The 21,345-nt window shown below is 49.1% G+C and overlaps 8 protein-coding genes across 8 annotated transcripts, besides 34 other annotated features; 7 read left to right on the forward strand and 1 right to left on the reverse strand.

The window, feature by feature from the left end:
• Tc00.1047053506319.5 (hypothetical protein, conserved) lies at positions 1 to 260 on the reverse strand (the record flags this gene model as incomplete). The annotated part of the gene is made up of 1 exon (XM_805234.1): positions 1 to 260. A coding segment is annotated over one exon (260 nt), but the record flags the coding sequence as incomplete, so codon positions are not given.
• Positions 1 to 21,345: a sequence feature (heterozygous, non-Esmeraldo-like haplotype).
• Positions 726 to 4,604, forward strand: Tc00.1047053506319.10 (uncharacterized protein; the record flags this gene model as incomplete). The annotated part of the gene is made up of 1 exon (XM_805227.1): positions 726 to 4,604. One exon carries the CDS (start codon positions 726 to 728, stop codon positions 4,602 to 4,604), a length of 3,879 nt encoding a protein of 1,292 aa, XP_810320.1.
• Positions 4,844 to 4,874: a microsatellite.
• Positions 4,910 to 4,933: a microsatellite.
• Positions 5,232 to 7,565, forward strand: Tc00.1047053506319.20 (hypothetical protein, conserved; the record flags this gene model as incomplete). The annotated part of the gene is made up of 1 exon (XM_805228.1): positions 5,232 to 7,565. The coding sequence occupies one exon, from the start codon at positions 5,232 to 5,234 to the stop codon at positions 7,563 to 7,565; it is 2,334 nt and encodes a 777-aa protein (XP_810321.1).
• Positions 7,730 to 7,767: a sequence feature (T-rich).
• Positions 8,052 to 9,191, forward strand: Tc00.1047053506319.30 (hypothetical protein, conserved; the record flags this gene model as incomplete). Its single annotated transcript, XM_805229.1, has 1 exon — positions 8,052 to 9,191. The coding sequence occupies one exon, from the start codon at positions 8,052 to 8,054 to the stop codon at positions 9,189 to 9,191; it is 1,140 nt and encodes a 379-aa protein (XP_810322.1).
• Positions 9,591 to 9,654: a sequence feature (T-rich).
• Positions 9,722 to 9,748: a microsatellite.
• On the forward strand, positions 9,882 to 11,357 carry Tc00.1047053506319.40 (uncharacterized protein; the record flags this gene model as incomplete). The annotated part of the gene is made up of 1 exon (XM_805230.1): positions 9,882 to 11,357. One exon carries the CDS (start codon positions 9,882 to 9,884, stop codon positions 11,355 to 11,357), a length of 1,476 nt encoding a protein of 491 aa, XP_810323.1.
• Positions 11,386 to 11,407: a sequence feature (AT_rich).
• Positions 11,750 to 11,779: a microsatellite.
• Positions 11,960 to 11,987: a microsatellite.
• Positions 11,998 to 12,020: a sequence feature (AT_rich).
• Positions 12,134 to 12,186: a microsatellite.
• Positions 12,662 to 12,686: a microsatellite.
• Positions 12,792 to 12,827: a microsatellite.
• Positions 13,088 to 13,115: a microsatellite.
• Positions 13,206 to 13,231: a microsatellite.
• Positions 13,325 to 13,351: a microsatellite.
• Positions 13,390 to 13,463: a microsatellite.
• Positions 13,631 to 13,660: a sequence feature (AT_rich).
• Positions 13,747 to 13,781: a microsatellite.
• Positions 14,202 to 14,243: a sequence feature (A-rich).
• Positions 14,347 to 14,379: a microsatellite.
• Positions 14,603 to 14,631: a microsatellite.
• Tc00.1047053506319.50 (hypothetical protein, conserved) lies at positions 14,768 to 16,975 on the forward strand (the record flags this gene model as incomplete). The annotated part of the gene is made up of 1 exon (XM_805231.1): positions 14,768 to 16,975. One exon carries the CDS (start codon positions 14,768 to 14,770, stop codon positions 16,973 to 16,975), a length of 2,208 nt encoding a protein of 735 aa, XP_810324.1.
• Positions 17,135 to 17,165: a microsatellite.
• Positions 17,207 to 17,241: a microsatellite.
• On the forward strand, positions 17,373 to 18,119 carry Tc00.1047053506319.60 (hypothetical protein, conserved; the record flags this gene model as incomplete). Its single annotated transcript, XM_805232.1, has 1 exon — positions 17,373 to 18,119. The coding sequence occupies one exon, from the start codon at positions 17,373 to 17,375 to the stop codon at positions 18,117 to 18,119; it is 747 nt and encodes a 248-aa protein (XP_810325.1).
• Positions 18,323 to 18,380: a microsatellite.
• Positions 18,393 to 18,427: a microsatellite.
• Positions 18,836 to 18,875: a microsatellite.
• Positions 18,987 to 19,039: a sequence feature (CT-rich).
• Positions 19,182 to 19,263: a sequence feature (A-rich).
• Positions 19,277 to 19,336: a sequence feature (T-rich).
• Tc00.1047053506319.70 (uncharacterized protein) lies at positions 19,352 to 20,659 on the forward strand (the record flags this gene model as incomplete). The annotated part of the gene is made up of 1 exon (XM_805233.1): positions 19,352 to 20,659. One exon carries the CDS (start codon positions 19,352 to 19,354, stop codon positions 20,657 to 20,659), a length of 1,308 nt encoding a protein of 435 aa, XP_810326.1.
• Positions 20,747 to 20,843: a microsatellite.
• Positions 20,855 to 20,952: a sequence feature (T-rich).
• Positions 21,006 to 21,036: a sequence feature (AT_rich).
• Positions 21,096 to 21,156: a microsatellite.

The raw sequence follows: 21,345 nt of genomic DNA on the forward strand, positions 1-21,345 counted from the left end.
GGCGAGAAGTTTGCCCTCAGCGTAAACTTAAAAAACACGTAGTCCCGCAGCGGCGGTGGTTTCTGGCCCTGCGCGTAAATGACCGGCATTGGCATCCGCATCAGCGGCGACATGGAGACGTTGAAGACTGAGATGATGGGTGATACATTTTTTGGGCCCAGCGGTGAGAAGCTGCTGGCCACAACGATGAGCAAGCCTACAAAACCCACCGACACTGACATCGTCAGAATCTCCAGGACACGCTGGGAGACGCTGTGCATCTTCTCCCCTTCTTTCGTCGCTTCACCTACCCCAAGGCAATCGACCTTCTCCTACTCCAAATTCCTGCTTTCCTCTTCCCGCGTCGCCTCCCCTTCCCCGCTCCCTACAGAGTAAGCCCCCCCCCCCCCTCCAATGGCCGAGAGAGACGAGAATGACGAGAGAAAAAAAAGGTGGTAAATGGATTCAGTGGATTCCGTCCAATGATGCTTTCTGCATGTGTGTCTCCGCCCATGGTGTTTGTCTTTTTTTTTCTCTTGGTGGGAAAGATGGGCTTTGTCGCCCTTTTCTCGTTGCCCCTTTTCTCTTTTCCCCCCATTTTTTTTTTCCTTTGCAGGGGCATATATAGTTTATGTATATATATATTTTTTTTCTTCATTTGTTCTTGAGCAGTTCTCCACTACGCAGTGTTGTCTGCGGGCAAAGAAAGAGTGTGTTCCGCTGCTTGAATGTAATAAAAAGAAAAAATGAGGAGGTGTTGCTCGAGCGTATTTCTGTTCTCCTACTCTTTCCCTTCCTTTCCATATATATTTATATCACTCTTCATTCTTTTCTTGCTTTCTTCTCTGAGCGTGAGACGCTCAATGCGTAAGAATCCTTCACTAGGGGCCTTTTTACGGCCGCAGCAACGCAGGGAGCGCGACGAACGTCTCTTTGACCACGACTCTTTCGACGAGAGGCAATGGAGCGGACAGCATGAAATGGGGCACCGTGGCGGTGTTGCGAGTTGGGACAGGCACGACAGCGCCTACACGTCGTATGCGGATTATGATGGCGGGGCCTACGAGCCAGGGGCTCCGCGGGTGAGCGACACGCTGCAGCCCCGGTTGGTGAATGACATAGGCCTGCAGCGGGCGTTGAAGCGACCCAGCATGAGAAGTTCTCGGGTCCTCGCACACGCCATGGATGGAGCGAGGCGGGAAAGAGAAAACGTCGGACAACCGAGAGAAGAGTGGAGGGAAACGCGATTCTCTCTCAAACCTTACGAGAACCTTGACAGTAGAGGCGGTCGTGACGCTGTTGCTCCCCAGGGCGATATCCATGAGGAGCATGCCGAGCATGCCCGCCATGGCTGGGAACAACATACACCGTCGGTTGTTGGGGAAACTGTGTACTCGCCCCGGCCATTGGTGGATGTGTCCGCGGCGTTTGGGCGCATGAGTAGCAGCACGTTGGACCATATGAGCAATGTTGGCCGCAGCCAAAACGCGTCAGCGACAAACAGGGCGGCGCCATCACTATCGCCATTGCCGTCAGCGCCATCGCACGGGACAGCGGACGCATCAATTGATCTCAGCAGGGCTCGTGAGTCGATAAATTTGGAGGGAGTAAACGCTACAACAAAAACCACGCCACCGCGTCTACACATTGAGCAACCCTCAGCAGAGATTAGTACGCAGGATCGGTACCGCGGGTGGAAAGCTTCAATGTGTGAGAATGAAAACGTTCTCGCCGGAAGTTCATGGACTCCCGTGTACGGCCCAGATGGCTTCTCTGTCATTCAGTCAACTCTACCCGACAGTGGAGCTGTGGGGCAATACCAGAACCCCAACGCCGCGGCCGAGCGCATCCTTTACGCACTGTTGCAACAAAATGAAGAATTATCAACTGTGGCGTCTCATCAGCCGAATAAATGGGGAGGAGAAAAATTGAGTTTAAGCAACGGTAAAGAAACCAGTTCGGCAATCACCGCGTTGGACCCCATGGCACGACAGCGCCTCAGTTTACACGTGACGCCTCAAGAAAGCCGTCTTGTACTTAGTCTTGTGCGGGAAAAGGACCGAGAGATCCTGCGGCTGCGTAGCTCTCTGGCTACCAGTTATCGTTTTGCTGCTTACGCTGCGTACCGGCAGTATCCGTCAGTTCCTTCCGGCAAATCCAACGCTTTATTTTCAGCAATGGAATCACGTTTCTTTGGCGCGTTGGCAAGCGCAGTGAAGAACAGAGAAAGAGACCCGTTGCTTTTGGTGGACCGGGCACCCCCTCATGTGCATGGCCTCCCCAATTTACCTCTGCCACTTGGTCTTCCCTACAGCATGGCACAAGTCTGCGGAGTGCTGTCGATGATCAATGTAGCAGACATGCTTCACAAGAAAGCATCGGCTCGGTTTTTCCTGAGCTCGTGGCGCACGTACTTTGTTGTGGCCGATGACCGTGGACTTTCTGTCTACCGTAGTGAGGAGGATTACAAACGGCATGCTTTCCAGCGGACGCTGCTTGTGGTGCCCTTTAGGGACATGGAGTACTTTGTGCCGTCGTTTCGCGACGTGTCAGTGGCCGGAGAGGATCTGCTCCAGGCGGCTGAAGCATTGGGTGCCGCTCGTACGCGGCAGCAGGAGTCGGGCAGTAGCAACTTTTTTTCTTCCCTCATTAACAGAAGGAAGAAGCTCAAGGCGGAGACGACAATGAAGAATAAGAAAACTGGGGGCGTTGAAGCAGGCGAGACGGAGGATACCAGCGATGCCGTAAATTCCCAAGAAGATGAGGGCAGGGAATCACTGAATGTCCAGCGAAAGCGACCGGATCGGTACGATGAGTTGATGGCCTGCATTGCCATGCAACATGCAGGTGACACGAGTCACGCTTACTTTGGTTTCATCCCCAAACAACCCAACACACAGAGCGGCGGCAAGGTAGTGAATCCGCCCGTTCTTTTCCGTACACAAAGCACACAAGAGCACATGGAGTGGGCACATTACTTTGCGCAGTGCTTCAACAGGAAGTTGTACCGCGAGATGTTCCCCACCGCCCTCGCTGAGACGTATGCGGGGAGTCTCTCGAGGGAGACCCAAACAGTTTTCGACACGACGGACACTGCAGCTTTAGAGGGCCATGATGTAAATGAATGTAAGAAGAGGGAACCCATGGTGGCATCCAGGGAGGTCATGGCAATGGTTCAAAGCGCGGAGGCGGCGGCACAGACCACTCCACGTGAGAAGAATGATGAAGCCACGAATACAGAAGAGGAACAAGATGTAGCGGGACTCTCGTGTATTGTGACCCCGCCGCCTCCTCCCACTAGCCCACCAAGACGCAGCGTTATTGGAACTCAGGAAGCGTCTGGAAGCGTCTACGAATCGGTAGAAGAGGAGGGGGAATCTGAAATCAAGTCAAACGCTATGGCAACAATGGAGAGCGCTTTAACGGGGGAGGTGGGCAAAGATGTGCCATGGAAGGAGCTTGTCACTGAGCTGCGCCGGCTACTGGACACCAAAAACACGGAACGCAAGGAACTTCAAGAGGAGTGTGAGGAGTTGCGTCTTCGCGTGCGGCAGTTGATGCGGGAGCTGCAGCAATTGAAAGATGATCGTGAAAGTCTTCTCAAGGAGTTGGAGGAGGTGCATGTGATGTATGATGCGGCGGCGCGACGAGTTGAGGAGGCGGAGCGGAGTTTCCAGTCGGCTCAAGAAGCCGCACACACTGCGGAAGCAGCCAAGCAGGAAGCTGTGACGCGTGAAGAAGAACAGGTGGCACGCGCCAACAAGTTGCGGGAGGAAATTGAATGCATGCAGCATGAACAGGAGATACTGACAGCGGAGCTTCTTGCCCTGAAGGACGGCTACAGCGAGGGGCTTCGCTGCCTTGCGAAAAAGGCCCTTGGAGATATTGATAAGCTGCACGCTGTCTGCACGGCTGGGGAGTATCTGTCCGCACTGCGGGGCGGCCATTGCGACCCACCACGCAAGGAGGATGGATGGCTTTGCGCCGAGAGAGGAGAGGGCAACGCGAGCCGTGTTGGCAGCAACGACCACATTATGAGCCCGCAGCAACAAGGACCGTCGCAGCCCCCGCATGCGCCGCCACCCGCAACTTCATTGCATCAACCACTTTTTCATCCGCATCGAAAGAAGCAGCAGTGTGACCCGATGCATGTGCGTTCTGCCTCTGAAAACTCAAATGTGCCGCAACATGCCTCTGCGGCGAAAAAGACGTCAGACAATTCAGCGCACGCGGATGCGGGGGAAGGTTTTCTGGGCATTGCTATGTTGCTGATTTCTTTTATGCCCCAGCACATGGCTATTGATGGGTGCTTCACAGTTGACGAGTCGCAGGCACGCCTGTTGCGGAGCGGCCCGTCACCAACGCAGCGTGGGCGGGAGTGGGTGATTCTTCACCATGACACAAATGCCGTGTTCTCCGTGACTGCTGAGCTGCGGACAGAAAAGGAGCCACGCCACACTGAACCGAGTAAATCACCACAAAGAAGCGTGTTGTCACGGCGTGCTCGGTTGGGTTCCTCACAGTCAGTTCACCCAAAGAGCGCGCGACGGTCACGAGAACGAATTCCTCGTGTGGCAGACGTGGAGAAAACCGCCAAACGCGCGCAGTCCACCACAGATAAGTAGTGGCATCTTCTTTTTTATTATGGTTCCTGCTTTTACGTGGGGGGGGAGGGGGGAAACGAGAAATTTCATTTACTACTCGGAGTGTATTTAGATTTGTCTCACTGTTGTGTGTGTGTGTTATTTTTGATGCATTTACTAGACAAGAATGGAGGTTTTTCTGTGAGTGTTGCTGGGCATATCAGCTTGTTTCCGCATAGCCCCTCTTGTGCAACAAAAATGCCTCTTTAACATGCATGTGCATTTATTTATTTATTTATTTTATTTGTTTATAGAGTGAAAACCACGTGGGTGTCATTTCCACCAAAATATATATATATATATATATATATTTTCTTTACGAGCGTTGAGTTTTCTTTTGGAGGCTTTATTGGGGAGTGGATAGAGGAGGAGGGAGGGGGGATTTTTCTTATGAGTTTCTCTGTTCTTTTCATCCTTGAATTCTTCCTTTCATAGCCAAGCACCCCGGCTTTGGTTTGGTCGAGATAGGAGAGAGAGTGATAGGAGAGAGAGGGTTACACGAAGAAACCAAAAAAGAGAAGAGAAAAAAAAGGGCGTGGGTGGTGGGAAGGGAGGGCGGAGGGTTTGCAACGAGGAGTTGAGCGACAATCCGCGTGTTGTGCGGCCATTATGGCGACTGGGGAGGTGCTACGCATAACGGCCCAGACGGCGTTGTTGCCTGATGGCAATTTGGAGGTTTCTGTACACAACGCCTTCGTGCCTGGAGTGAACGGCTCGGCTGTCATCTTCTCGCTTCGTTGCTCTCATCCAAAATTCTTTTCACCTCTGGAGCCCACAGTCCCCGACGGTGTTCTCCTGCCGGGCGAGCGGCGGAAAGTGCTGCTGAGCGGGCCGCCAGACGGCGCCAAGTGGAGCCGCCTCCGAAGCGACAGTCATGACGTCAACTTACGGCTCGGTTCGATAACAGAAGTTTTTCTGCGTGACGCTAACTCGGGTGTGCGAACGCATAAACCGTTGGCTCTCCCTGCGAACGGAGAGGAGGAGTCCGCGCAGAATCCGCAGCCCTTACCTCCGCAGCAGGCCACCAGCAATAGTTTTACGGATGCAGCTGTGAGTGGCGGAGATGTATCTACGACAGGGAATAGTTTCACAAACCGTTACCGGGAAAGAGGGCTGCCAAAAAGAGTGCAGCCCACCACGAGGTGTAGGGGGTCTTCCACCTCATTGCCGCGGTGTCTTCATTTTTCTTACAGCACGGAGAGTCACGAGGAGGGAGAGACTCCTTCCACCCCGAAGCGACTGAAAAAAAGAGAGGATGCTTGCACCCAGATGTCGCCTTTAATGGATCCTAAAGGACCGCTGGGTGCTCTAGATACGAGTGAAGTTTCCAAAAGCTCTCTTGCGAAAGGGACTGTCCACAGCAATTACAACAGCACAAGCGATCTTCTCTTGTCGTCCCAAAGTCCCTCTTCCACAGTAAAACCATATGAAAACAGTTTGGATTTTTTGGATTTGGATAGTAACTCGCAGCCGCCGTTTTCTATAAGCGTTGAAAACACACCCAATAGCTCTTCGCAGTGCCCTTATTTTTTCGTTTACTATGGGAAACTTGGTAGCGGAGCCAAGTACGTGAAAAATGCCATGACATGGTTAAATAGGGAGAGAGAGAAGTATGTAATTTGGCGACAAAAGGTACTGCGGTGCCTGAAGGGACGCGGTGAGAGTGAGAGCAGTTTGCCCCCTTTGCTCGGTGAGCCAGTACGGTGGCTCAAAAATATGGATGGTGCTGTTATTCACGACCAAAAATCCAAATTATACCGAAATCCGTACAGCCGAAGTTCAGCCAAAATGTTTGACAGCCATCGCCGTGGTAATGGCTGCGTCATGGTCCCCTACCGACCCTCCCATGGAGACCCTGCCTCCATCAGGGAGAGAAGCGAGCTTTCGGGTGTAGAACTCGACAAGGATCCCCTCTCACAAAACAGCGGCGGCACAAAAAAGGAAACGGGACGGCAAAATGGTTCCGAAAACATGGCTGTAGGCCATGAGAACGGTGGATGTAGTACCTCTGCTGCAGATCGGCCCACGAACACCGCTACATCCATGAACTCCCCTCCGTCACATGGCAACAACAAGTCGGGCGATGGGGTGTCAAAAACTGGAGTGTGGAGTAGAAAGCGGTCACTCGTGTCGCCCCTCGATACAAAAGTTCCCGCATCTGCGCAGCCGTTAGAAGAAAACTTGGGCGGCTGTGGAGAACTGCCATCCCTTGCAACATTTGATTGTCCCACTAACTTTCATGCCCGTACTGAGACGGAGGAAACTGTGGAGATGTTGGACCGCACTGTTTGTGGTGAGGACTACGGGGACTGTTGGAATAAACGGAAACGTAAAGGAAATTACGAAAACAAACGGCCAATTGATGCGGAACCCATCGAAGCCAACTCATCCGATATCGTGACATTTCGACATTTACGTGATCGGCGATCGAATAGTAACCTGGAAGGAATTTCTGGAGGCCTTTCGGGTCGGTGTTTGGAAAATAACCCTTCCATTGACGAGGTGCAAAGCTCCCCCGTTCTTCCGCCGACGTCAGAAAAGGAGGAGGGAAGGTCGCCACGATGTCGAGTGGAAACGAGGGAAGAAGATGAGGCTTATGTTCGGCGGAAGCAGTCCTCCTTCAATGCGCCACGCAGAGGATCCTTGAGTTTTATTGGCAAATTACCCCCTGGTGGTGAACTGAGTATCTCTCAGGTGGGTGATGCTCTCCGTAATATTGCCGTGAAGTCGGCTCCGCTGATGCAGACTGCGATGGGTGGCACGGTAAGCACCGTCGCAACGACCGCACAACTGTTTTTTGCTGTCATTGAAGATTCCATTGATATTCTCCACGCCATTTGTCTCCCCGTGCTGTCGTTGTTTTCCCTTTTCCTTCTCTGGATGGCGTTTGGATCGATGGGGGACGAAGATGGGATGATCAGCACGATGAATTTATTTGCTTAACAACGGGGAGAAAGGGAAGAATTGGCTGGAGACGTCCCACTTCAATCATACAACTGCATAGGTGATCTTGAATTTGGCGTGAATGATGCTATTGAGGCAAAGGACGAGAAAATTGGTGTGTATTTGTGTGTATGCGTGTCTTTGGAGAGGGAGGGAATGACGGATTTGTTGTTGTTTTATTTTTTTTTTTTTTTTTTGCTTTGGATTCTTTGCCTGGATAAATATGAATGCGTATACATGTATGAATGTGTCTGTACCTGAGACTGCACATGTGCACAAATGGAAATGGAAAAGAAATGAGTGCTTTTACTCTCCATATTTTCCTCTTTTGGCTACAATCGCCATCACTCAGCACATCCATCTTATGCTCGAGTTTATTTATTTGTTTGTGTGTGTGTGTGTTCCCGTGCATCGTTGCCCCTCTCTCTCTTTGTGGGTCAGGGACGTTGTATCGAAGGGGAGAGGGAGGGAAAAGAAAAAGGAAAGATGGCTGCGAGGACAACAGCAGCGGCGGATGTCCCCGCGCCTCCAGCATGCCCCATTGAGTACCCGATCGTCTTTGCGCGGCAGGGTGAGGAGGCGGGAGACGAGGTGGTGCCCGCCGTCGGTATCTTCAACGCGCTGCGGTGGCTACTGCCGGTGTTTCAGTTGGCGGGATGGCTGCCAAAGCAGGTCAGCAGAGAGAAGGATGAGGCCAATGGGACACCGCGTGGCAGCGTGGGCGAGGATGTCTCTGCGGAGGTGCAAGAGACGAGAAGACTTCTTCCACACTTTGAGCCCTTCTTCACACGAGAGAGCAAAGTCGTCCCAAACGGCGCCCTGCTGTATACGGTACAAACATTCCGTTTTCCCACGCCACGGGGCCCACGCAGCATCACACGTGCGCTTGTGGAGACCCCGGGAAAATATTTTTCGCCTCTGCAGGAAGAAAAGGGAGGGGGGCACTTTCTTTGCTGTTACGAGGACAAGCAGCTTCTGCGCTGCTTCACGTACGTGCAATTGGACCAACTGCGATTTGCCTGGGTAGCTGTGAAGGAGCTGCTGGAGGAACATAAGGCGGTGCAGCGAACAGATGGAACCCTCACTGGACTTGCGCGACGTGACATTAAAAAAAACAACACGAACAGCAACGAAATGGCGAATAGTGAAAGGGCGAACGGTGTTGGCGGATCAACAACAGCAACAACGGCGATGGGGGCGGATGCGGGATCATCGACAGCTGCAACCGCTCCCGCCGTCCCACCGCCGTCCATGGCGAGGAAACCGCACCCCAGCAGCAACGTCATCGTAGGCCCTACTGCAGAGGCTCGCAAAACACGGGAAGAGTTACGAGAGAAGAAGTATATGAGTGAATTGCTGAAAGAGGAGTGCGCCGCGCGGTGGCCACACACGCCTGTGCATAAGTCTGTTATTTTTTTAGTGGATGAGCAGCAGTTGGAGGCGACTGGCGGTCGCAAGGGCCGCAAAGGTCCTCGCAGTTACTTGGCGACGGTTGAACTTCCACTGCTCAACAAGAAGGGTGGTGTTGCGACGTTTAAGGGGCCTCAGTGGTGCACAGCACGAAGGGATGCAGAAAATGCAGCAGCTGAAGTAGCGCTGCGTGCCCTCCGCACGATCAAGTCCTAATTCTTCTTTCATGCGATAGCATCCATTTATTTTTCGTTGCATGTATTTGTGTAACGATATTCATATACCTGTCTCCGCGTCTGCGTTGAGCCAATTGCCCGTGTGTTCTTTTAAAAGGATGAGCACATTACCCAAGTATACATCTTCCTTTTTTTTTCCCCCTGCGTCTTCTCTCTTTGTTTCTTCTGGGGGGTATATGTGATCTGCTGGTGCAAATGGATACACGACCGACCGTGTACACACACACACATACACTCTGCTGTCCAGTGACGCCCCCAAAGAATGAAAAAGAAAAAAAAAGGAAATGATGGTTTATGGACTTGTTTAATTGCAACTTTTGTGTCTGCTTTTCCTGCCACCGTCTTTTTGTTTATCAATGGTGCGGTGTTAGCTTTGTGCGCTTCTATTTTTTCTCATATTTTTGTTGTTTTTTTTTGTTGTTGTTGTTGTTGTGTTTGTTTCTCTCCTGGGGTGTGGTGGGGTTGGTTACCGATAATTAGTGAAATACCCACACGTAGGGAGAAAAGAAAATATATATACATATATATATATATATAGAGAGAGAGAGAGAAAGAGTGAACCACAAGAGTAAACGTGGAGGTCTGTGGGGGCGACAAGAGAGGAAAAAATAAAAAAATCCGGGAGATAAGTTGTGTTTGTACGTGTCTCTCCGCAGTGTGACGGTATTTAATGGACGAGACTTCGCTCCCATCGGCGGCAATCATGACAGTAAACGGTCATAGAGGCCAAAATGGCACCGCGTCTCCTCCCACCTCCCGCAAGGAAGAGGAGGAGGGGATGCTGCAGGTGGAGACAGATGATGTGGTGGTGGGGAAAAAAGGGGGCGAAATTGCCAGCAGTGACGCAGGCGTTAACGCGCCAGAGCCCATGGAAGCAAAGAGTCTCTCAAACGGCTCCCCCGCAGGGACTGAGACGAAGGAGGTTGCGGAGGGACCACACACTCCGCCTGCGGTAGCACCCCAAGAAACCACACCCGCCAAGGAAGAAACCGCCGACAGGAGTACGGGTGGGGACGACATCACCTCATCTGCGAATGCTGAGACATCTTCACAGCCCCAGCCACGTACGGGAGGGGATGCCAGTAGTGAAGAGGGGAAGGCCGCAGCGACGAAAGAAGGCGAAGTAAAGCGGCGACCCGCCATGGTGGGTGTGACGGCACATCGTGTCTTCACGGAGGAGGAACTTGCAGCATACATGGAGAAACAACGGCAACGGGAGCGAGAAAAGGAAGAGGTGCGACATACGAAATCCAGGAGAAACTCGGGTAACGGTGGCTCACGATCCAGAGGGTCCAGAGGCAATGCATCCTCTATGCGAATTCCTCCCATCGATACCAACGCCATACATTTACCACAGCTGCCGCACGCACTCCAGCAGTTCTTCACAGCACCAGCCGCAGCGGCTCTTCCCCTATCAGCTGGCGCAGCTGCGCACCCTTTGGCATATCAGCTTGCCTACGCGGGGGCTTCTGTGCCTCCAGCAGGTGTGGAGTTGACAATTCCTCCTTATTCTAACCCTTTTGCCGCAAATAATGCGCCCCCCTTTAATGACAGGCTGCGTGTGCCACTGCTGCCGCAGCAGCAACCACAACAACCGCAACAACCATTCCAGCAGCCACCAGCACTCTGTGCACCGTGGGGAATCCAGCTGCCGTCGCAGCCTCCATTTATGGGGCTTCCCCCGCCATGCGCCGCCCCTGGTATATTTGACCCCGCGGCCGTTATGCGCTTTGATCAGCAGCTTCAGCATATGAATGATTTTGGTGCCCCGTTCCTGCCCTCAGCGCCGATCCCAAATCCGGCGCCGGGAAGCATGACGGCGATGAACATGCAAGAGCTTGAGGTTCTGGCGCGACTTATTGTACTTGCCAGGAATGAGCAGCAACAACAGCCACCATTCCTTTTTTCCCAGAAACAACAGGCCCAGCCGCCGCAGTATTGTTACTACCCAGGTGGAAGGCAGTCGGATATGGAAAACGTTGTGAATTCTTTGAATGCTCCAAATGCGACGCACGTTGGGGTGAATGCCTCCCCTGCCTGTAACAAGATGCATGATGGTGCTGCCGCAGTCAGCCCGCCAGGGATGTTAGAGAGAGATCCAAGGATAGTGGTGTTGGAGGGGAAACACAACGGCACGGACTCATAAATGACATTTGTATGGATATGTACATGGCATATTTATATTTATATAAATATGGGATTAATTCTGGCTCAAGGGTGAGTGAACACTTATGTTCTTTGTTCATGCCAGAATGGAGAGTTTCTTTCAGTGAATCGACGATCATAATGAACGAAGAGGATTACACAAAAAGAAAAAAAAAAAAAAAGGGGGGGGGGGGGGGGCCCTCAAGTTGGCTAATTGATTTTGTTTTTGTTTTTTTTTTTTGCACAAAATACACAGCCATTTTTGCAGTACCCAATTATTTTTTTTTTTTTATGGCGCACGTGCATTTGCATGACGAATGTAGTTTTCAGCACGTACGAGGGCTTTTGTTTTTGTTTTTTTTTTTCTTGACCCCCTCCCCTTCAGAGAGGGAGAAGAAAAAAAAAAAAGGAAAAAAAAAAAAAGGGAGGCGGACACCACCCCAATCGAGTTGTCAGTGTGTTGTCGAGGTGCTCACATGCGAGTTTGATGTGTTCGCCAGGTTTTAATTGCATCACCGTCATGAAAGGAAAAAAAACAATAATAATAATAAAAGAGGGGAGGGGGGGAGGGGAATCGAGTGCAGTAAAGAGGGGGAGAAACAGAAAAAAAAGGAAAAAAAAAAGAAAAAAAGAGGGGCTGCAATATATATATAAATATATATATGAAAGAATATGTCGCTGTATAAGGCATGTATTTTAATTGTTACACACAGTGCGATACGTTGTTGATGTTGTTGTTTGGGGGGGGGGGGGGGGTAAACGCCACCCTTGTTGGTTTATATATAAAATATAAAATATATAAGCGTACATATATTTATATATTTATATATTTGTTTGGTTGTTTTTTTGCCTGCACATTTTGTACCCAAATGGTGCACGTGTTTTCTTTTTATAGAGATGTGAGGGAAGAGCGTGCGGCCAGAAAGGATTAATTATATGACGCCACGTCGGAGTGCGGCGAGTGCGGTTTGTTTGTTTGTCTTTTCTTTTCCCTTCCCTCCCCTCCGTTCCACCCCGCCCTGCACGTGGAGGGAAGGGAGCCGCAATAAAGACGACTGGCACCTCGTGCGCTCACGGCGAACCCGGTTGCCAGGGAACGTCGTTGAGACTCCGCATGTGTGTGTGCGGGGGAAAAGGAGGTGGGGGAATGTCGGATGCACGGATGCCAAAGTTTAATTTATTACTGCTGTACTTTTACTTCTTGTAGGAATGGGATCAAACCCCCCAGCCAGGCGCGTAGCCTTTTTTGTTTTGTTTTTTTTTACTTGCTTTTCACAATGCCAAGCATTTCTTTTTTTTTTTTTATGTGTGTGTGTGTGTGTGTGTTTGTTTTGAAAATTTGTTTGTTTGTACTTTTACCCGCTGCCGTGGGCGGGATGGGATGCCGGGTGGCGGAAGGAGGGAGAGAAAGGGGAGAAGATTTGGTCTGCATGCATGTGTATGTCTATTTGTGTGTGCGTGTGTGTGTGTGCTGCGGATCAGGGGAAAGGGGGCGGGAATTGTTATTATCCCTTATATATATATATATATGTACCCTTCATGTATGTATGTGTGTAGGCTTCATGTATCTTCTTTTTTTTTTTTTTGTACTTTTGTCACAAATTACCCCCGCCGCCTCTCCCCCTTCTCCCTCGTCTTGTCGTCGTGTGCGCACTGTTGTGCTGCGGCCCCATTCCTCATTCCCCACCCCCCATGCACACAAACACACACGCGTGTAGACCATCTGCCTTATTTTTCCTTTTTTTTTTTTTTTTTTTTTGGGAAGCGTCGATATGTTTCTTCCCTCACCACCGCCACCACTAATAATACTAATACCCATTTCCCCGCTGGTACCTTTGTTTCTTTTCGATTTCTTTTCTTTTTTTTTTTTTTTTTGTGTGAACAACACGAGTCAATTCACACACGCACAGACACGTATGCATCTTGCCTCCTTCCTCCCTCTCCATTTGCAGTGCGTTCGGTCAGTTGTATTTATTTATTTATTTATTTGTTTATATTACCTGTGTGCTATTTATTTGTTTTTTGGTTTATCTTGTTTGTCTGTGTGTGTACATGTATGTATGTATGTATGTATGTATGTATGTATGTATGTATGTATGTATGTATGCGCGCTGTTGGCTCTCCCCAATTGCACAATATATTTATTATATAAGTGCGTGGGTGGTGAGCACTCACATTTTTAGGGCTGCGAAGTTTTGGCACCCTCACATCCCCCTTTTTCTTTGTTTTTTTAATGGATGTCGCGTCACTTTTCTGAAAATAATACAAATGTTGTTTATATATAATAAATAAATATATATATATGTGGATGGATGGGTATTATATTACAGTTTATTATGTTGATATTCAACGAAAGTAAAAGTGATGGTTCTCATTTTGTTCTGCTTTAATTTTTTTCTTTTTTTTTTTTTTTTTTTTTTTTTTTGGTTCTGTGACTTCTCTTGCCATTTGCTCCTCCCTTTGACTCACTGAAGTCCTTTTTTTGTGTGCGAGTGAGTGAGTGAGTGTACATGGGAAGAGGGGACTGCACAGCACGGTGGTGGAGGGGACAATAAAGGAGTCAGGTGGAGGGAACGGGAAAAACTGAAGTGAGAGCTGGTGTTTGTTTTTTCTTTGTTGTTCTTGGTGTTGTTGTTGTGTTTTGTACGGCCAACAGAGGCAGGAGAAAAAAAAAAAGGGTGGGGGGGGGGGGGGGTGGGGGTGGCTGCGACACTTCAATGTCCTCGGGCACATCAACGTGTGGAGGCAGCCCGCTGCTCTTTCTTTCCTTTTTGTGTGTGCGTGTTGGTGTGTGTGTGTCCCTGTGTATCTACGCGTTGACGTGTTCTCCAGTATTAACTGACGGAAAAAAGAAAAGAGAATGAAGGGAAGAAAAAAAAAAAAAAAACGGTGCGGCTCCCCTCTTTTCCATTGGAGACATACATGCCTGCCTTTTCGTGGCGTTTATGCAGAATTCTGTATTTTTTTTTTTTTTTTTCTACACCGGATTGTTCTTTTTCTTTCTTTTTTTTTTTTTTTTTTTTCTGTTGTTGTTGTTGTTTTTGCATCTTCTTTTCTTCACAAAAATACGTGGATACGTATGCATGCATGCGTGTTATGATGCGGGGTCTTCATAATGCAAAGAGAATAGGGAGAGGACAACAGCAAAAAACAAGAAGAAGAGAGAAAAGGGAACAAATAAAAGTTAGGGCCAAGTGTCAAGGGCAAATTTGTCGTCATACCGGTGATTTCTGTTGTTGGCACTCCTATATACATATATATATATATATATATATTTAATTGCAGAAGAGGGCGAGAAGTTCGGAGAAAAGACAGAGGGAGTGCAGGCGTATATACATACATTACATATATAGGGGTGGAAGTTGAGGGGGTTAGGGAGGGGGGAATAGGAGAAACGAAAAAGGAAAAAAAATGCCAATTCCCGTGCGGAATAGGGGTTTATATTACGAAGAGCCCCCTTCTGGAACGGGGGGTTTCATGGCGGAGGAGTTGGAGGCGAAGTATCATGTCACTTTTTTCCGGCTTCATGACGATGCCACGAATAATTTGGTATCGACGCGAGAACCGGGATTGTCAGAGTCCCCTGGAAAGGGGAAAAGGATGGCCTCGGTGCAGCCATCATCATCAGGGGCAACAGCAGCAGCAGCAGCGCGTCGAAGCTCGAATGTGACCGCATCGTTTAGTTTACATACGTCCGAGGAGTTGCGTCAGCCACTGCATCAGGTACCACCGCCACGCAGCGGTCATCTCTTGCTCCCATGCGCTCCCCGTCGAAGCCTTATTCTGCATGGCGGGCTGGAGGTTGGGCCGGAGGGTTTTCTGAATGACACGTGGGAATATTTGATCGACGAGCAGCGGTGGGTGCAGCTCATTTGTCGTGGTGTGCCTGGTCCGGCCCGCCGCTCGGCAGCGAGCGGTGGGGGTGAAACTGATGCGGATCAAGCGGTGGATGACGGGATGCCACCGAAGGCATTTGGTCAGAGTGGCACTTTATTTGGAGGTGGACGTTTTTTATTTGTGCACGGGGGTGTTAAGAGCGGGGATGGCGGCACCGCTCCCGCCTTCCAGCTGGACATTGAGCGACGACTGTGGACAAAAATAAATCTCACCACCCCGTTACCGTCCATGTGGGGATCGGTGGCGCAAACGCTGTTTATTCCGGTCTTCGAGGACGGCACCACGAAGCGACTGCCGCCATCGTCGTCGTCGAAAAAAGCGGCAGCGGCAGCAGCAGCACGTAAAAGAGAGCAACGTCGTGTTGAGGTGGTGGTTGTATTTGGTGGGATGAATGACACAGAGGCTTATAACACCACGTACTTTTTATACCTGACGACTCCACCGCCTTCTTCTGGAAAACTACAGTACGGCGAAGGGGAGAAGCGTTTGTTGCAGATCCTGCCGTCATTAGGAGCCACTGTCTTTCCCGGTAGAAGAAGGGCGTGTTCTACGGTCTGTAGAGATTTCTTTTTCTTTGTGTTTGGTGGACGCGATGGCATTTACTTCTATAACGATATGTGGGTACTCAATGCATATACACGACAGTGGATCATGGTGCGGGAAGAAACGCCCTTACGATTCATGCGGGAATTTTTCCTGCGTCCATATGACAAAAAACCGGGGGCACGTATTATGGAGTATGTTGAGAGTCTTCTCTTAATGAGAAGGGATAGTAGGCGATGTAGAATGCCGATAACAATCCCGCACAGATGTAGGCATTTTAACAGCTCCGCACTCTGGCGTACGGGTGCTGTGATGGTGACACGTGGCTTGGACATTTTCGTTCTTGGTGGATTTACGTACGACAGTCGCGGAATGATAGAAACGCATAAAGACGTGCATGTTTACAATTACATGCGTCATATATGGCGAGAGGCATTTGTAGATGTTGGCTGTTTGCCGTCATCTTTTCCTTTGGGTTATTTCAGGAAGACTGGTAATAAATCCTCTCAGAAGCGTGAGTGTTATGGGGAGGCGATGAAGACAGAATTATGGCATGTAAATCAGGAGAATAATGCTGAGGGTTCTCAGAACTGGAGGTTGATAAAGAATATTGTCTCCATTTTGCCAGAGGGCCGTACAATGGCAGCTATGTGTGTGGATCCTGTGATGCCAGGCTTTCGTTTTTTTCTCTTTGGTGGCCGTACTGAGGATGAGCCTAGCGGAGAGCTGTACGATGTGCGCATTCATGTGGATTGTGCCGCTCCCTCCGATACAACTGTGATGCGCAATAGAGGAATTCAACACGGCGGTGATGTCACCGTCGAACCTTCAGAAAACACACCTCATGTGAGTGTGCAGGGAACTCGGCTACCATCCATGAAGTGTTTTTCCATTTCCTCCGACGATGCGCCGTCAACCCCACGAGAAGTTCCACGATGGGGGGAGCGAACGCTGCGGGAGCAGGCGGGGGATTGGGTGAGGGCGGTGCTACTGGAGGAATCGGTGCTCCGCCGAACCATGGGTCTTATGCTGTGTCCTGATGACAAGGTGGTGCGGCAGGAATGGCTGGAAGATGCACATAAGGCCGGTGCCAAGATGCAAAATAAGGCGGACGCGATCTTCCCTGAGGCTGTACGTTTGGTGGTGACATGCGCTCCGCCATTTGTCAGGCGTGAATGACTGAATTTGAAGTTTTTTAGTTGTTTTCTTATTTTTCCCTTCCTTTTTGTTGCCTTGTTTAGTGCAGTGTGCGGTGGGCCTCTAATTGGACGCACCATCGTCCAGAGCCAACCATATGAGAACGAGAGCGCAGAAGAAAAATAAGGAGGTGGTGTATTTTTGTAGTTCTTTTTGTTGTTGTTGTTGTTGTACCTGCCGTTGCTCCCAGTGTTTGCGTGCATCACCGATTGTTTTTTCTTTTTCTTTTTGTTTTTGTTTTTGTTTTTCTGCAGACCGGAAGGAGTGACAAGTTGTTTACATCTCAAAGTGGTCACCGCGAGATAGCAAGAGAGAGAGAGGCTTAGCCTGGCGCTGTCGGCATTTATTTATTTATTGTGTGTGTGCGTGCGGTCATCAAATGGAGTCGGAAAATTCGCCGGGGTCGCGGGTCGTGGCGCCGCTTTGCGACGCGGACAACCAGCCGGTTGAAGCCCCGCAACTTCTGGCGTGCGAGATGGCCGAGGAGGGCGGCGGCGGCGGCGCGGTTGACGCCCCACCGGAGAGGCGAAGGAAGCCTGACGTCGGCGACGACGACTACAAGTGGCCGAAAATGCTTGCCGTGCGGTTCTCGCCGTGTTTCACTAAATTTTCATGGGACCCATACGCTCCGGTCATCAAGTCCACCGACGTGGATCGTGTGCGGAACTGCTACAAGCGCACCACCATCCCTTTCTCCGATCTTTCGTTGGAGAGGCAGAAGCACGAGTTGCAGGAATGGAAGGAGAAGGCGCGGAAGAATCTGGGGCACAATATTCAGGACCAGCCACCGCCACCACCGGCGCCACCGGCGCCCCTACCACCAAAAAAAAAAAAACACCAAAATCGGAAGCAGAAGCAACAAAGGCAGCAACAGGAACAACAGCCGCATTATTATCGCCAGAACCGTATGCCACGGCATCAGCAGCGGTATAATTATTGGCAGCAGGAACATCAACAACCGGGGCAGCACATGAATCCCCGTTGGAAAGGTCACCATCATCAAGACATCCAACAACGTGAATTTCAGTTTGTACAGCGGTGCGACAGGCGAGGCTTCTTTCCAACTTACGAAGCTGCGAGCATTTATCATTGGCCTGCAGGCGGTGTCGACTCCATGTATCCATGAAAGTTTCTTCCCCCTTTATATATATATATAAAGTCCTATTGGGCTGCGGTGTGATGAGCTCTATCTGGGCGAACGTGTGGAGGCTCGTGTCCTCCCACCTGACGCGATGTAAATAGGTGCACATGGGTGATTCGCGCCTTAATTTCTTAACGAAGACGTTTGGTGTTTGTTTGTTATTATTATTTCTTTTAGACACATACATATATATATATATATATATATTTATTTATTTATTTTTTTTTTCCCATTTATTTATTTATTCGCTTTATTGTTAAATGAATAGAAGAATAAAAATAAAAATAAAAATACATGCCAGTTTTTGTTCCACCGCCCCCTTTCGTTCCTTTCTTTTCTGTTACATTATTATGTCTTGGGGAGCTTCGTTTTTTTGTTTGTTTTTGTATGTGTGCATGTATGTCTTTGTTGGCTGCCGTGTAACTCCCATTCATTTGTCACGTGCGTACCTCTTTTTTTTTTTTTTTCCCTGCCTTGCATGTCAGTGTTTCCTCTCCCTTTTCTTTGGGGCATGGCGGGTTCCAGTGTGTTACGATGCGGAGGCGAGCGTGTGTGTGTGTCTTGGCGGGGTGGGGGACGCCTTTTCTGCGTGGTTTTGTCTTTTTTGTGTGTGTGTGTTTTGTTTGTTTTTTAGGGACTCAACTTGCGCTGTGGCTCATTTCCCGCAGCGGCTTGTGTCAAGGGAAGAAAAGAGAATGTTATGTATGTGTGTGCGGTGTTTGGTGTGTGTGTGTGTGTGTGCATCCGGCGGATCCTGCGTGGCGGACATGTCCGACTGTCCTCTCGCTCTCCTCTGTCCCCCAATTTCCCCCTTTTTTGTTTTTTTGTTGTTGTTTTTTAATGTGCCTTTGCCCGCTCATGTCTGCTCCTCTCCTCTCCGCTCCTTCCTCTCTCTCTCTCTCTTCCTGCGACCTTTAAAACACATATTTATATATTTATATTTGCATTTCAGCGTGGCTGCCCGGTTGTTGGAGCGAAGGGAATAGTTTTTTTAACAAAGGACGATATCACATCACATAAAGAACCGAGCGACATCAAAAGGTGGGGAAAAAAAAAAGGACAAACACAAAAGAAAGAACGAAAGCAGAGGAAATATAAGAAGTAAAAAAAAAAAGAAAAACAAAAGAAAGTAAGGCTTTCGCTGGTTTTGTTTTTTTTGTGTGTGTGTGTTTTTTCTTTTGTTGCCGTTCTTCTTTTCATTTACATCGTTGGAAAGCATGCATCACGGAGCAACGCTGCACGAATCGCTTCCATGTCCTCTCGTCAGTCCAATTGTGTCCATCGACCAATGCCCGTTTCAGCCGCACGAGCGCTCCGAGACGCGGCCACCGCACGGAAATGCAAGTCTCACTTTCTACACGGCGCGCAGCAGGTGCCGTGTCAATTTCACTCCCGGGCCAAATGTGACGTACTCCGCGGAAAACAAGTACTCCTGGAATCCATACTATAGGCTTGAAACCGAGAACAAGTCGCAGCGCCTTAAGGCTGCACAAGAGGAATGCAACTCCGCCTCCGTTTCTGGGCCGTGTCCAATCGCACTGACGCCGCGTCAGGGACAATGCATGGCGAGGTGCAGCAACACGTCGTCTTCAACGGCGCAATCGCCCATGCACACATTTGGGTGCGAAACCCCGGCGATTGTGTCACGCTGTGAACTTTCGCCGCAGTTTTCAAGCGTGAAGAGCGAGAGTGGACGTGCCTTGTTGACCGCCTCCCATTCCATTGAGGAGAACTCCATCACGGAATCCACCTGCGTGCCCCAATTTGATAACATGATGCACGGTCTTCCCATGTACGCTTCGATACATCCCGTTGGGGAGGTGTGGCCTCTTAATGAGATGAACAATGAAGAAAATGTCGTCTTTGATGCGATCAAGCCAACAAGAAACGAGCAACTGCAACAGCAGCTGTACCCCACGCCATTACTTGTTTCGCAGAATCAGCCAACTGTATCTCCTTACCCTTACGTCATGGAGTCACGAACGATACAGCCAACATATGTGTCATACAACAAGGCCAGGGTCCCACTGCTGCGATTCTCAAAGATGCTTCCGCCCCCTGTGCGGTGTGAGGCGATGAGTATACTGGAAAATGAAAATCCTCAGCTTCCCCTTTTAATGATGTACAATCCGGTACTTCGATGGTACGAGCGCATCAAGGCACTTCTAAATGAGGACTATTCTGCCTGGCCCGGTGGCAGTTGTGCCGTGAACATCAGCAACAACAAGAGCGTTCGCTTGGAGTTGGAAGAGCCGTGTCCTACGCTGCCAAATAAAGCGGAGCAGACGCGGGAAAACATGAGTCAGTGGCTGAAAGAGTGCAATGAATGGTGGGATAGACAATTTTTTGAAAAGTCACGAAATGGCGACAAACGGCGAAATGGAACTGGACGTGGCAAGTGGAGGCAATACAGCATCCAATACCCGTACAATAACCACAACAACAACAACAAGGCCCATAAAGTCAATCGTGGCATGCAGTTTGATGGAGAAGTTGCGTTTCTGCGAAGAGGAGGACTTCAATAACGTTTAACGACGATGAGACGACGACAATTCTCAGGTGCTCTTGAGAATTCCGTTTTGTCACACCACTATTTTTGTTACATACATAGTTATATATACATATATACATATATATATATATATATAACCACACACATAATTACATACATATATATATATATATATATATATATATATATATATATATGACACTCCTTCTTTTATTTTCGTTGTTGTTTGTTGTTTATTGTTCTTCCTTTTTTCTTTTTTTTTTTCTCTTCGTCGTTGTTTTGCGTTTGTTTTTGTTTGTTTGTTTTGAAATTGCGCATACACCTTCCATCACGTGCGCTAATTTTCCTTTTGGCTATCCAAAAAAATATATATATATATTTTTTTATAATGGTAGTAATAATGAAAATAAAAAAGAAGCATCCTCTCTCTCTCTCTCTATTGGGAGATATTTCTTCTTTTTTTTTTTCCTTTTTTTTTTTTTTTGGTTTTTTTTTTTTTTTTCTTTCTTTCTGAGTGTGAAGTTTATGTTTTGTTTTTAGATGTTACTTTGGGTGGACTTCTCATTGACTTCCAACTTGTGTTGTTGTTTTTCCTTTTCCTTTTGGTTTGTTTATTCTTCGATTTAACTTTTGTGTGTGCGTGCGTGTGTGTGTCTGGAGGGGATGTCTTAGTTTGGGTTTTCCTTTTTTTTGTGTGGG

The sequence above is a fragment of the Trypanosoma cruzi genome, genomic scaffold (genome assembly GCF_000209065.1).
Source record: "Trypanosoma cruzi strain CL Brener 1047053516899 genomic scaffold, whole genome shotgun sequence".
NCBI lineage: Eukaryota > Euglenozoa > Kinetoplastea > Trypanosomatida > Trypanosomatidae > Trypanosoma > Trypanosoma cruzi.